This window comes from Aulonocara stuartgranti (assembly GCF_965226115.1).
Source record: "Aulonocara stuartgranti genome assembly, chromosome: 6".
In the NCBI taxonomy this organism is placed as follows: domain Eukaryota; kingdom Metazoa; phylum Chordata; class Actinopteri; order Cichliformes; family Cichlidae; genus Aulonocara; species Aulonocara stuartgranti.
The window spans coordinates 495,001-508,251 of record NC_138944.1 but is presented as its reverse complement, the minus strand read 5'-3'; the positions used below and the strand labels follow the sequence as shown (position 1 = coordinate 508,251).

Here is a 13,251-nt window from a genome sequence, read left to right as displayed (position 1 = left end):
AGCGAGAGGTCAAACAAGCAGAACGTTTATAGTTTGAACTGCTTTTACATCATGGGAATGTTTTATGGTTTTAAAATCTTGTCTGGTTTCATTTATAAAGCATGCAAAATTCAGTTTTGCACTATTGTATTTATTTATTCTCATTCTTTTCTATTTCTTATTCTACTTTTATTCAAGCACAACACTGTTGGACTGATTCTTAGTTTAACTTATTTCTGTATAGCTACATATTTGAATTTGTTCATTATTTTGTTCACAGTTTGCACCTTTGATCCAGGAGGAAGATATTTGACCTCACTGTATACTTAAGTGTAAAATGTTGGGTAGAAAATAAAAGTCTACTTAGTGCTTTTTGGAGGACCACGTGACGCTTTTGCCTCTACAGCCTTCACAGGAAGTGCGCGGAGACAGAACTTCCGGTTGTGCGGTAAACATGGCGGCGCTGTGCAGGGTCGTGTCGGGGCTCCGGTATCGGGTCCGGCTCTCCCCCCGGTTCCTCCGGAACTCCTTCAGCTCGGACTCGGGCCCCGCCGAGAGCCCGATCTCCGGGTTCTCCGCCGCCTTCGACCACCAGGAGGTGCTCCGGCGGGAGACACAGAGCAACGCGGCCGGGCCGAAGGCCTCCTCTTTGGATCCGGAGCTCAGCTTCGCTGCGCTGTTTCGTCGGTCCCCGCTGATCCAGATGGGCCCAGCCAAGGACGCGGTGGTGGTGGGCAGGGTGTTCCGGGTGGTCCGCGACGACCTCTACATCGACTTCGGTGGGAAGTTCCACTGCGTGTGTCAGCGGCCGGCCGGGGCCGACGGCCTGCAGCCGGGCTCCAGGGTCCGTCTGCGGCTGCAGGACATGGAGCTCACCGCCCGCTTCCTGGGAGCCAGCACCGACACCACGCTGCTGGAGGCCCAGGCAGTGCTGCTGGGCCCGCTGGACGGACGGGAGCACCAGATCCGGGACTGAGGCTGGAACGAGGTGGACTGTGGCCCACGGGTGGAGGACTCTGGTTGTTCGTGTGCGCACCGAGGCTCAGCAGGGCCCGAAACAAGGACTGAATTAAACAGATTTTCTTATCACGTGACGTTTGACTGTGCTGAATGACCCCTGACCCCGGTCACGTGACATTGCTGGAGCTGATGGCTGCTGTCACTGTTCGTTATCATCAACACCGAAACTAACCAATCACGGAACTGTGATGTCATAACATGCAGTGTGTTTGTAAAAGTCTGTCATGGAAAAATCATTGCAGCTGTTTTCTTTATGTCTGCAATAAATAAATGTGTGATCGACGTTCAGCTCACTCCTCTCGGTTTCACACAGCTGCAATACTGAGGTGAGATGGCAGGTTAAAGGTCAGCTGATAAAGCTTCAGGTCGGGGAAGAGCAGCATCAGCAGCTCCTCACACAGGAAACGAGGCGAAGCTCAGAGAAACAGACACAACGATGCTGATCAATTACTTTATTTTTCTCCCAGCATCCATTCAACAGCTGGAAGACCCGTGATTATAGAAACTACTACCTGCACAGGTGTGCTACAATACCTGTGTGTGTGATCATGCAGGATATGAATAAGGCTGCAGAGTACTCTGATTAATATCTTTCTGCTGCATGCTTTACTGTAGCAGTACTGCAGTAGTATAGTAGTAGTACTGCAGTGTAGTTCAGTGCAGTAGAGCTGTGATGGACTGGTTCTTCCTGGAGGAGGCGCTCTGACGCTCAGGTGACTCAGCCGCACATGCTCATACAGAGCCACTGAGGAGAGAAGACACATTGACAGTCTGTGAGATTAAAGTTTGATGTGACAGATTATTTACTTTTATTTTTGTGTAATAATCACATTTATATTCATATTCATGTCCTAAATCCTCGTGACTCGCAGGAAGGAGGCGGGGGTCATTTTTCAAAGGTTTGTGCTTTAATGTGAGCGAGTGAGAATTACGCTCTGGCACAGAGGCTCAGACAAATCGTGAACCGTAAATCATCGGCTTACAAGAGATCTGACTGAGTCAAAGCATCCTTTATGCACGGCTCCTCAAGCAATGAAAAGATCGGTCCACAGTAATCTGGTTTACGCAGCAGAATAAATTTGTTATTATAAAAACAATAAATAAAATGTAGACTGGAGGCAGGAGGGGCACTTAAACACCTTTCTGCGCCTCCTGGTTCCCAAACAGAGCCGGAGGCGACCCTAACGTTTCCTGTAAAATGATCCACAAACATAGACTGTACGCTGAAGATGGAAGATACTCCACGTATGGAACAACAGGTCCATAAATACGAAAACAGTATTTACACAGAAAAATGATGCAAAACATGATTCTCATCACAGGCCTGACGGACACTGATGCTTACAGGCAACATATCAAAGACCTGCTTCCGCTCATATGAAACTAACATGGGTCTGATACTCGAGCGCGTCTAAGCTCAGTGTTTGTGGAGCTCAGAGACGGTTTACCTCGATGAGGTTCATCTCCACGGTGCCCGTCCCGTCTGTGTCCAGGTGCTGGAAGGTTCCTGACAAACACACACGGAGCAGCTCAGGACAAATAAAATGTTAAAAGGTTTATTGTGCATGTTCTCGCGGTCACATGATCAACCTACGGAACATGGCCTCCAGTTTGACGAGGCAGCAGGTGAAGTTGTCAAAGTCGATGATCTCGTTGTCGGCGTATCGAGCCACCAGCATCTGATGCAGCTTGTTGTTCAGTTTGAAGCCTGCGGACGCGACAGATCTCAGGTCAGTTTAATGCAACAGAGCACGCTCAGTAACAATGCAATACTCAGTTACCGCCATTTTCCAGCGCCAGACGCATCTCATAGGAATTCATGCAGCCAGATTTATCCAGATCGAACTCTCTGAAGATTCCCTGAAAACATGAAACCAAACTCGTCATCGCAGGACTCGATCGGATCGATCGGATCGATCAGCAATCGGATTGAAGATTTTGTTACCCAAACATTTAAAACCCACAAAACCAGGACCTGATGGACCAGCACCGATAATCAATCGCTCAGACTTGGGGCCACTTCTTAAACTAATCAGACTGGAAGAAAAAGAGGAAAGCGATCGAAGGGACACGCGACTCGGTGCTCCGTCTCATGACAGATAAAGTTTTTATGTTTGAAATGAACTCGATATCTTTCACCTGTGAGCTTCAGGTGTTCACACTCACCAGCCACTTCCTGATCTTGTTCCAGAGGATCTGAAACTCCAGCAGCCCGAGGCGAGCGCTGCCATCTTTCTGAGATCGAGTCAAGGCCAACACGTCTTATTTCAGACATCAGTCATCAAACTTTACCTGTCCAACGTGCTGAGCGGCGAGGATACGTCCATGAGGCTGACCATGGCTCTGCAGGACTCCGTGCTGAAGCCGTCAGTCTGCAGGTCTCTGTCTGCAAACCAGACCAGATCACAACCACATCAGAGCCAACCTCTCTGACCAATCAGAAGCCTCCATCTGATTGAGGAAGACTCACGTTTGGACACGACTCTGTTGAGGATGGTCCTGAGCTCCCGCACTGAGATCTCCATGTCCTACAGGGAGGAAACAGGAAGTGAACGTCCTCGCTGTTTCTGCACGTTCAGTCCAAGAACGTTTTAATTCATGAACTCACGTCTCCAGACAGCTGAGCGAACATGGACCTGAAGGAGTCGTCGATGTCGCTCTCTGACACTTCCTCCTGCAGAGAAGAGCAGGAAGGTCAAAGGCCAAAGACACAAAGTCATAAAGCAGCCAGTTTGGTTTGTTTACCTCTTCATCAAAGTTCGCCACCACGCCGTCGTCCATCTCCCTGCAGAGTCACAGACTGTCACTGAGAGGTCTTTTATTTTGATAAGTAAAGGTGTCTAGATAGATCATGGTGAACTCACTGGCTCTCAGACTGCTTCTCTGTGAATACCCGCAGGACAAAGTCCGCCTCCTTCGAGGGTTCAAAGGTCGACGGGACAATCAGGTACTCGCCGGGCGGCAGGCGGAACCTGCCGCTCACCTCTCGCAGGTTGATGAAGGTCTCTGAGCGAGCGCAAGAGGACTGACGCAGGAAGAAGTCCTTCTTCATGTGAACGCTGGGACAGCCTCGGTGCTGGGGGACAGACCAACGCCGCCACCGTTAGCGAGTTAAAACAAAAACGGAAAAGTGAAACGGACCGGAGCGACTCACCTGTTGAGGAATCTGTGAACGAGAACAGAGGAAACGTCACCAACAGCAGAAATACAGCGTGATAACAACATCACCTTTCTGACCTCTGACCTCATAGATGGCAAAGCCAATGGTGTGCATGTCCTGGCCTTGGCGGCGGTAGCGGCGGCGGTCTTTTTGCATCAGCGCCACCAAGAAGCTGCAGGCGGCTTCTTCATCTTCGGGGTCATCGTCCTCCTCTAGCAGGGAAATTTTATACTGAGGGTTGATCCAGAAGGTGTCTGCAGGAGAGCATCACGAGTATGTAGTTATAACCAAGGCGCACACAGGTGTCAGGTGTAGCGCGGGCTCTACGCTGGGTCCTCCGCTTCTCTCTTTAGACGCTTAGATCAGGACAGAAGTTCGGCTGAGCCCCTGAAGATCATCATGTAGCATCTGCTTATCAGTGATCAACACGCCGAGCAGCGCTGTTGGTTTGAGAAACTCTAAAATCCAGATTATAAAGATGCACAAAAACTTTCATGCTGATTGGGGACTCAGTAAAAATCTGATGGACTGACTTAAACTGTGTCGGGTCCAGGCCCGCTCACTAACACACCACCCTGAAGGTACGCCAACAGTCAGAGCCACCTGGGCTCACCTGCACTAACTAATTGTTAACGTTTCCTCGCCATCGGACCATGGTCCGGAGACTGGGACGAGAGGGGTAGATGTCCTCCTTTGGGGTCAACCCCCTTCACTTTTCGCAGAGTAGTGAGGCAGGCAGAAATTATCTGAGACACCAGGAATACTGAAGAGACGAGGCTTCAATGGTAAATGGCCTGTACTTGTATAGCGCTTTACGAGTCCCTAAGGACCCCAAAGCGCTTTACACATTCAGTCATCCACCCGTTCACACACACATCCACACACTGGTGATGGCAGCTACAGTGTAGCCACAGCCACCCTGGGGCGCACTGACAGAGGCGAGGCTGCCGGACACTGGCGCCACCGGGCCCTCTGACCACCACCAGTAGGCAACGGGTGAAGTGCCTTGCCCAAGGACACAACGACCGAGACTGTCCGAACCGGCAACCTTCTGATTACAAGGCGAACTCCCAACTCGAGCCATGATCAATGAGGGTACTGCTCCTTTTAATACACACTGCAAAGGCTGCAGCCCGTTAGACCGTCTCTATCAACTCCAAAACCTTCTTCATTCTGCTCTGCCGTCAGGTGCTGCGCCTACACGCATGCTCACATGTTACATAGACTCTTCACACCCCCGTCACACACAAGCCAGACAATCCCTGCGACATACTCAGACCTCTTTTTCACCAACGTGGTGCCGAGCCTCGGAGAACCAGTCTGCATTTCCTCAGCTTTGAGAACCAACTATGATACAGGATTACAGGTTGTCTGGCTGGGTCTGCCAATCACTGGTAGCCCCTCCCACAGTCACTGACATCAGAGGTCCTGACTTGGTGGGCGTGCGTCGAACTGGTTCTAGTTTGAGCACGGCACCATGTTTGTATAAAAGAGGTGTATCTGCCCCTCCGTCCTCACTCGGGTGGTTCCTGCAGCCCCCGGCGGTGCTCCCTCTCCTCCAGCTGCCCTCGTACGTGGCGGTGTTCCAGAAGCTGGTGGAGTCCTGGCTCAGAGCGTCTGGAGTCAGATTGCAGATCTCCAGCCGGGAGAACTGACGCAGGAACTCCTGGAATGACATCCTGCACAGCGACAGTCGTTTGAACATCTTCGTCCTTTAAAGACACCACAGTCATCATCACAGAGCAAACATACCAGAACTCCCCGTCCTCCATCTTACACAGCATCTCGTCCTTCTCGGCCGAGTCGATGGCGTTCCACTCCGAGGAGCTGAAACACCAACAAACGTTAAACTCTCCGTGCTCTCCTCCTCCCACTTAGAGTCTGACAAGCTGCAGCACTCACTTATCGCTCCATGCTCCGGTCCACTCCACCTGACCCCAGGGGTTCCTGATCCGGATCAGCAGCTCGCGCTGGCGCCGGTACTCCACCTACAGGAGGACAAACACCTGAGATCAAATGAGGAAATCTAAAACTGAGCGGTTCACCTGAGAAACAATGGTCAATGCTAACTTTATTGTCCCCAATGGGAAACTGATTTGCAAAGTGCAGCAGGCAGCAGGCATGAAGGACACTCGATGTCTCTTGGTCTAAAACTGATTCAATAAAACTTTATAAAAAAGGGTCATCATTTTGGGCGCCGGTTTGGCTCGCTGGGATGAGTGGGCAACCGGCCCGGGTTCGAATCCGACCCGTGGTCCTTTGCCCTCTCTCTGCTTTCTGTCACTCTTCACTGTATCTATCAGATAGAGCCCAAAAATGAATGAAATGCCTGTTAGCCTGTGTACTACAACAGCCATTAGTGTGTAATATAGTAAAGAACCAGCTGACACACTGAGCTTTGTTAGTTAAAACATCTAAAATCCAACCAACAAGATTAAAATCCAGTTTAAACTGGAAGTCGATCAGCTGCGAGATGTGGCTGATTGTATAAAAACTGAAGAAAAGTCAGTAAAAAGGAGCCGAGCGTGAGCTTCGGCCCCATCCAGGAAACGTAATAGAGCGACCACATCAACGCCCTGCAACAAGCTGCAGAATCTACTTCCTACTTTTCACAGGATTTCATCCCTAGAGCTGTCAAAGCGACCGGCCTACAATCATTTCGTGATCTGGAGCCGTCTGCTGCTGAAGAGATCGACTCAAACACACTTTGGATTGATTTGAGCTTTTTTTGGAAATCCACCAACACATTTAGTCCTTGAACTCCAAAACGCCCAAACCATCCTAACTGCCCCCTGAGGATAAATAAAGTCATTCTGATTCTGACCATGAAGCCAGTCACGTGTTACTGAACCTTCTGACAAATGAAAGAAATAAATTAAATATTCATTTTGCATGACTTTAATTTGGATCCTTGTTATTACAGCCAACGTTTCACAGTTTGTTCCTTAAACAGTGACGTGGTGAAAAATCACACTCTGGTGTTATTCAAACGTAGGGAGGTGAGCTGACATGACTCTCAGGTAACAGTTTGTTACTTTTACCTCGCAGCTGAGCTCACCTGTCTGAGGCCTGTCACAGAGTAGGCGTGGCCTTTGACAAGCTTCTTAAAGGTGACCGCCTCCATGTCGAGGCTGTTGGTGATCTGAAGACAGAAGTTCGTTTGATCAGTGTGGACAAACGCTCCGTTTTCACATCATCACATATAATTACACCTGAAAAACCTGTGACATCACTTCCTGAAACAGAAACAAGCGCCTGCACTGATTTGCTGAAAGTCTGCGGGACATTTTGTGTGTTTGACTCCAAGGAGACGTAACTGACGTCGATGGAGCAGCCGAGCAGCGAGCCTCTTTCTAGCGCTTTACTGATGATGCGATGAAGATCTTTGGGTGCCTTCTTCAGCTCGTACATCTCTGACACGCCTCCCGTAAAGTCCTCGAAGCCCTCAGTGGTGCTGCCGCCGGACAGCGCCTCGTATGACCCGTTCAACCTGAGAAACAACAAGAGACACGCAGTAAACACAAAGTTCACCCGCAGATGCCGTGCTGGATCGCGTTGAAACCGGCGAGGCTGGAGATCGGCACCTGAAACCACAAACAAACACCTACAAACATGAACACCTGTTTGTAGGTGGGCGGGTCTTACTTGGCGTAGGCCTTCTCCAGCAGAGCGCTCCAGAACTCAGTGCCTTCAGCCGAGTGGACGAACAGCAGCTCGCCATCTTTGACTGGCAGCCGGTCGTCGATCACCACGTCCACCCACTGCCCAAACTGCCAGAACTGCAGAGCAAGAAGGAGAATCAGTCACCTGTGACAGGTGTGTCCTCATCCAGCATCAACCACCAGCCGCACTCAAACCATGTCCACAAAGCACGTTTTACAGGTGAATGAGCGTGGCCTCGGTGCAGAAAGTCTCACCTGGAAGTGGAAGATGCCGGCGTATTGGTGGCTGAAGCTCTGACCGTGAGGAACAACGCGATGCAGCAGCTGCTCGTTCAGCGTCAGCGAGCCAATCGCAGCCAGCAGCCAGCAGTCACCTGCAGGAGCACGCACAGGTGAGACAGGTGCACACCTGAGCCTCTTTTACAAGTTACTTCAGCCTGAATGAAGTGAAGCTGCAGCCTCTGCTTATTCTTTTTAATCTGATCTGATTGGACAAACCTGAATGGAGAGGCAGCGCCCTCTGCAGGCGGTCTGTGGTTACATCACCATATTCAGGTAAAGAGCTGCTGGGAGCGCTGAGCTCACATCAGATCAGCATGACTCTGGACGATGATGATGATGATGAGTTTGGGAAGTGTTTGTCGACATTCTTCTGACGGTCTCTCGGGACTCTAATGCTAAGCTAAATCCTAACAGTACATTAAGCTGCTAATGGTTCCGGCTAATGGACGGGCGTCCAGTGTTCACAGATCAATACAGGTCAGAGTGCTGCTTTCAAGTACATCCCGTAACATCAAACTCTACTTCAGGAAATATGTTCATCACATTCTTCGTGTTCACCTGGTTTACACCTGGAAACAGGTGAAGCTTAGACAATATTTTAAGCTCTTAATTAAAAGGTTAAGGGTTAAACCAAATAAACAACCCCTTCGCTCATCTTATTTTTTCAAGGCTTGGATGGAGACTGGGCCTGAGCGAGTCCACAACGAGCGAGAGAAAGACACCTCAGAGCCGACCACAGGTGGCACACCTGCCTGTGTTTCAGGAAGGTCTGACTGGATGATCGACCCCGACCTCAGAGATCAGTAAGAGTGATTCTTAGCTTCAGTCCATTGAATCGGAATCATCGTTGACATTCACGTTATGTTTGAATGCGGCGTGTTTCAGGATGTTTGTCTGGCTTAAATCAGAGCTTTTAGGTGTTCTGCTGGTGGACACGATCAGAACAGAGAAGTGACACACACACACACACACACACACACACACACACACACACACACACACACACACACACACACACACACAGTAGAGGCAGGTGAGACCGAAGCTGAGCGCCTGGTTGTTGAGTGATGAAGACGGCCTGTTAACCGCTGCTGCCCCGGCATTAGTGGAGCAGGGTAACCATGGTAACTAAAAACATGGGGAATTCTGAAATAAATAAATTCGCGCGGAGCTGGAATTGCCAAAAGTTTTGACTTTAGACAAAAACATTAGAACTGAACCAAAATGGATCCACACAGGGACGAGTTACAGCTGGTAAGCAGTGGTCACATGACAGGAAGTAAACAAACTCAAAACTGAAGTAAAGACTGAGGATCGCCAGAGCCAGGCTCGTAGCCCTGCAAGTGTTTCTGGTATTTTGTCCACTTCCTGTTTATCTCTGTGAGTTGCTTTTAGGGATCAATAAGCAGCGCAGTGGAACGTTAATGCTGATTGTTTTTGTTATTGATCCATTATTACTGTTTAGTTGTCACTCAGTCTGAGTCCCCTGTTATTATAAAGTGCTTCTCTGCCTCCAGCAGGCGGAGCCAAAGCATCGAAAATAAGCCTGAGCTCCTCCCACCAGCGGCCAGGGGTGGAGGGTTCATACCGATCATTCCTGTCCAGTTCAACACACACACACACACACACACAGTGAGTCAGCTGGGTGGAGTCCTGTGTGTGAGAGACACACAGAGACCAGTCTGTTGACTCATACACACATGCTGGTGTTGCCTGTTTGTGAGGACCTGGTTTACTTCCTGTTTTCACAGATGCAGAGTTATGATGGCCTCAGCTGACCGAAGAGACAGAGGAGTGTAACACAACTCTTAACTGTATGTATGTATATGATCAGCTGGATCAATCAGCCTGGAGTTCATTGATCGAACCACCAGCACGTTTACATGAAAGAGGCGGAGCCTGAATCACATGACTGCCGAAGTGCTGCATGTGCTGAATAACGTTTGTTCAAAGCAGAAACACAGTTTCAGGATGACTGGCTTGTTAATGAACAACAAACCACACATGCACAGGTCAGTGTGGTTAACCAACCAGCATCGAGAACCACCTAAACAAGAGGCCCACAAGGTTCTGCGGTGCTAAACAGTTTCCTGGAGTTCAGGAGAAGGTACTGGAGGAACAGGAAGTGCAGGTTTCTGTGTGTGGTTCTAAGAATCACACACCTGATTTACTGGAAAGTTCCAACCGCCGACTCACACTGCATACCAGACCGGTTGAGCCTGTTCCAGTGCAAACTGGGAGCTCTGACAATGAAAATAAGGATGTTTGCATATAAGCGTCTCTGTGACGGCGTCAAAGCAAACAAAAAGTGCTAATCTGAGCTGGCGGGTCAGGACAGAGTCAGCAGCTGATTTTGGGTTTGATGCGGAGTTTTTATTCCAGCGCTGATACTAAAGTTCATTCAGCCACAGCTGCATATAACCGCTCGATAACTGCACCAATTATTGCACCAATAACTACCTGATAACTGCCTCCATGACTGTCGGAAAGCTTCTCTGACAACTTCTTAATAACCGCCAGATAAGTAGCAGTATGTTAAACCTAGACAGATAACCTGTGAGAGGTCACATGACTTACCCAGAGCGCCCTGACAGATGTCGGTCCTGGTGGCTCCGCCCACAATGAACTGAGGGTTTCGTGTCAGTTCCTGGAACAGCCAATCAGATGCAGATATGAGAGTGTGTGTGTGTGTGTGTGTGTGTGTGTGTGTGTGTGTGGAGGCTCACCGTCGGCCTCTTCCACTCCACTCCTCTGGTTTTGGCCGTGAATGGGGCGAGCTCCTTGAAGCCGAGCGAGCCGGGTTCTGCGGGGAACATCGGGTCCTCAAACAGGGTCCTGTTCTGCAGGCAGTCCTGCCTCAGGGCCTCGAAATCCTGGTTCAGGTAGCGCACGGCCTGCTGGACCGAACCCAGACCCGCAGCTCGGGCCCGGTCCATCTGGATCCGCTCAGACACGCCTGTAAACATCCTGAGCCAGAACACATCAGAACTTTGAGCAGCCAATCAGAGCAGAGGAAAGCAGGTTTGTACCGGAGTCTGTTTGGCAGGCTCACGGCTGATAGGAAGTAAAACTGATGCTGAATTTTTCTACTGACCCTGTAAACAAACCCCAGGTGACCTTCATCATGTAAACACTTCTGTTTCCCTCTCCTACAGTTTGAAGATGGCCCCGCCCCTCCCTGAGCCTGGTTCTGCTGGAGGTTTCTTCCTGTTAAAAGGGAGTTTTTCCTTCCCACTGTCGCCAAAGTGCTTGCTCATATGACTGTTGGGTTTTTTTCTCTGTATTATTGTCTTTATCTTACAGTACAAAGTACTTAGAGGCGACTGATCACGTATAAATAAAACATATGAAACTGACTCGACTGAACTGAAGCTTCACAGCAGGAGCCCTCAGGCAGGACCATCAGCACACCTGCTCTTGTTTCAGACAAAAATCAACCAATCAATCAGTACGCTGTGATAGAACACCACAAAAATCATGTAAGGACGACACAGCTCACACAGGTGAGGACACACCTGTGTGAGTTCAAAGAGTTGCGGACTCATCACAGCTGATCGATCAGAGGACCGGATGGTTTGTCTCAACTCAGCTGAGGAACACGTTTTCCCGTCATGCCTTTGGGCTGAGGACTTTCTGCATCAACCCCGTTAATTGTGATCGCGTCATAATATTTCTGCCGTTGGTGACAGGAGCCGTGACGTCATTAACGGTAAACAGCTGATTTTGTTCTTGTTTCTGTCTGAATCTACACGCAGCTTTGGGGCTTCTGATTGGTCCAGCGACGCAATGATGTAATCAGTTTTCTTGAATCAGCGCAAAAACGGAGAAATCAGCTGATCAAACCGGAAACGGAAAAAACATTGGGACCAACAGGGATCGGCTCAGCCCGGTTCGGTCCCAGCTCCAGGCTCACCTGCACCCGTGTGGAGCTCCTCTGTGTCCTGCTCCGGGATGTGGTCTGCACCGGGTCCTGGATGCTGCTGAAGATGCTGAGCTGCAGCACCGCGCCCCGCCCGGCGGGAGGGGCGGGGCTACATCGCCGTGTGCGTGTGTGCGCGCGCGCGTGTCACGTGATCAGTCATTCTAACAGGAAGTGGCTGTGTTTGCACTAGGCTGATGCTTCTCTGAATTATTGATCTGCAGTGATGATGTCACATACATGTGACCCTGCAGGAAGAACACAAGGATCTGAGAAGATCACCAATCACTAATCGATCACTGCTTTTAGCAGCCAATCAGGCTGCAGTATGTGCTGCTTCATGGAGGCCGTGCTGTGGAGCACTTGCTGGGCGCCTCGGGACGTCAGTCTGTTAAGCTTTGCTGTTTTTGTGACACCTGTGCACCAAAGCTTGTATCTGTTTTCATGTTTCAGACCGTCACTGTGACATCATCAGGGAGCTCAAATATTGGTCCAGACACTCCACCTGCTGCCTCTCGTAATGACGTAGACTTTGACCTATGATGAGCTCAGACACTTTCTGACTCGGATGTTTTTGTTGTGGAGCGGGTCACCTGCTCGATCTGTGAGTGTGAGGAGGAGCCGAGTCACCTGCGGCCAGATGTTGACCTCTCACAGCTGCTGATCTAATTATGAAATGAAACTGAGCTCCGGCCTGCGTCAGCCTCAGGAAACACCGCACAAAATGAAATGTTCACGGCAGGCGTCTGTTCAAGAGCAGCTTCACCATTTTCACTGTGAAGCACCGACACACGGGGGCGTGGCCAGTTACAGGTTGATCATTAGTAAAACACGAACACAGTTTCCAGGTTTGGAGAATTTATTGACTTTACATGTCAGTAAGTTAGTGTAGAAACTAAACCATGCATATAAAACAGGAGCGGTGACAGGAAGTGAGGCGGCCAGTAAACGGCGAAGAAGGCGTGCTGCAGTAACCACTGAGGCTGCGGCTCAGATCATGGCGAAGTTTAACCACTGCAAGAAGAAGAAGACATGGTCGTCGTCAGCCTCTGCGCTCACACTGACACATACACGTCACCGCATCATACGTCTCACCTGCTGGAAGTCGAGCTCAATGAAACCGCTGCCCTTAGTGTCGAGCTTCGTAAAGACCTCTGTGGAGGAAGACCGTCACACGTTAAAGTTTAAAGGTCACAGCACAGAGGGAAAGTTAAAACTCAGAGAGATGC

At 49.8% G+C, this 13,251-nt stretch overlaps 3 protein-coding genes across 4 annotated transcripts in view; 1 reads left to right on the top strand and 2 right to left on the bottom strand.

The window, feature by feature from the left end:
* The first annotated feature begins 332 nt into the window (after nt 1–332).
* Nucleotides 333–1,281, top strand: mrps28 (mitochondrial ribosomal protein S28). The gene has a single exon (XM_082536176.1). The coding sequence runs from the start codon at nt 434–436 to the stop codon at nt 953–955; it is 522 nt and encodes a 173-aa protein (XP_082392302.1). The 5' UTR covers nt 333–433; the 3' UTR covers nt 956–1,281.
* Nucleotides 1,282–1,436: 155 nt separating this feature from the next.
* Nucleotides 1,437–11,660, bottom strand: LOC309708275 (calpain-1 catalytic subunit-like). The gene is made up of 22 exons (XM_082536152.1): nt 11,198–11,660; nt 10,830–11,070; nt 10,681–10,750; nt 8,077–8,195; nt 7,805–7,938; nt 7,481–7,649; nt 7,218–7,301; nt 6,062–6,147; nt 5,912–5,986; nt 5,678–5,838; nt 4,244–4,413; nt 4,154–4,165; nt 3,864–4,075; nt 3,745–3,784; nt 3,608–3,673; nt 3,470–3,527; nt 3,321–3,385; nt 3,166–3,234; nt 2,781–2,859; nt 2,594–2,707; nt 2,448–2,506; nt 1,437–1,744 (listed from the first exon to the last, which is right to left on the bottom strand). Exons 1-22 carry the CDS (start codon nt 11,227–11,229, stop codon nt 1,718–1,720), a joined length of 2,142 nt encoding a protein of 713 aa, XP_082392278.1. The 5' UTR covers nt 11,230–11,660; the 3' UTR covers nt 1,437–1,717.
* Nucleotides 11,661–12,863: 1,203 nt separating this feature from the next.
* The window catches only part of LOC309708276 (calpain-2 catalytic subunit-like), a 12,869-nt gene continuing 12,481 nt past the window's right edge, over nt 12,864–13,251 (bottom strand). For both annotated transcript variants that reach the window (XM_082536153.1, XM_082536154.1), the window contains 2 exons: nt 13,118–13,176; nt 12,864–13,036 (listed from right to left, as the gene is read on the bottom strand). In XM_082536153.1, coding sequence (XP_082392279.1) covers nt 13,013–13,036; nt 13,118–13,176 — 83 coding nt within the window. In that variant the 3' untranslated portion in view covers nt 12,864–13,012. The remainder of the gene's footprint in view (nt 13,037–13,117; nt 13,177–13,251) is intronic.

Excerpts from the sequence above, each read along its gene's own strand:
- mrps28 (XM_082536176.1), top strand. The coding sequence starts at position 434 with ATGGCGGCGCTGTGCAGGGTCGTGTCGGGGCTCCGGTATCGGGTCCGG.
- LOC309708275 (XM_082536152.1), bottom strand. The coding sequence starts at position 11,229 with ATGATGAAGGTCACCTGGGGTTTGTTTACAGG. Across the intron at positions 4,414-5,677 it reads GGGCTGCAGGAACCACCCGA|ACACCTTCTGGATCAACCCT; the intron begins GTGAGGACGGAG and ends GCTCTCCTGCAG. Across the intron at positions 3,235-3,320 it reads CCATGGTCAGCCTCATGGAC|AAAGATGGCAGCGCTCGCCT; the intron begins GTATCCTCGCCG and ends ACTCGATCTCAG.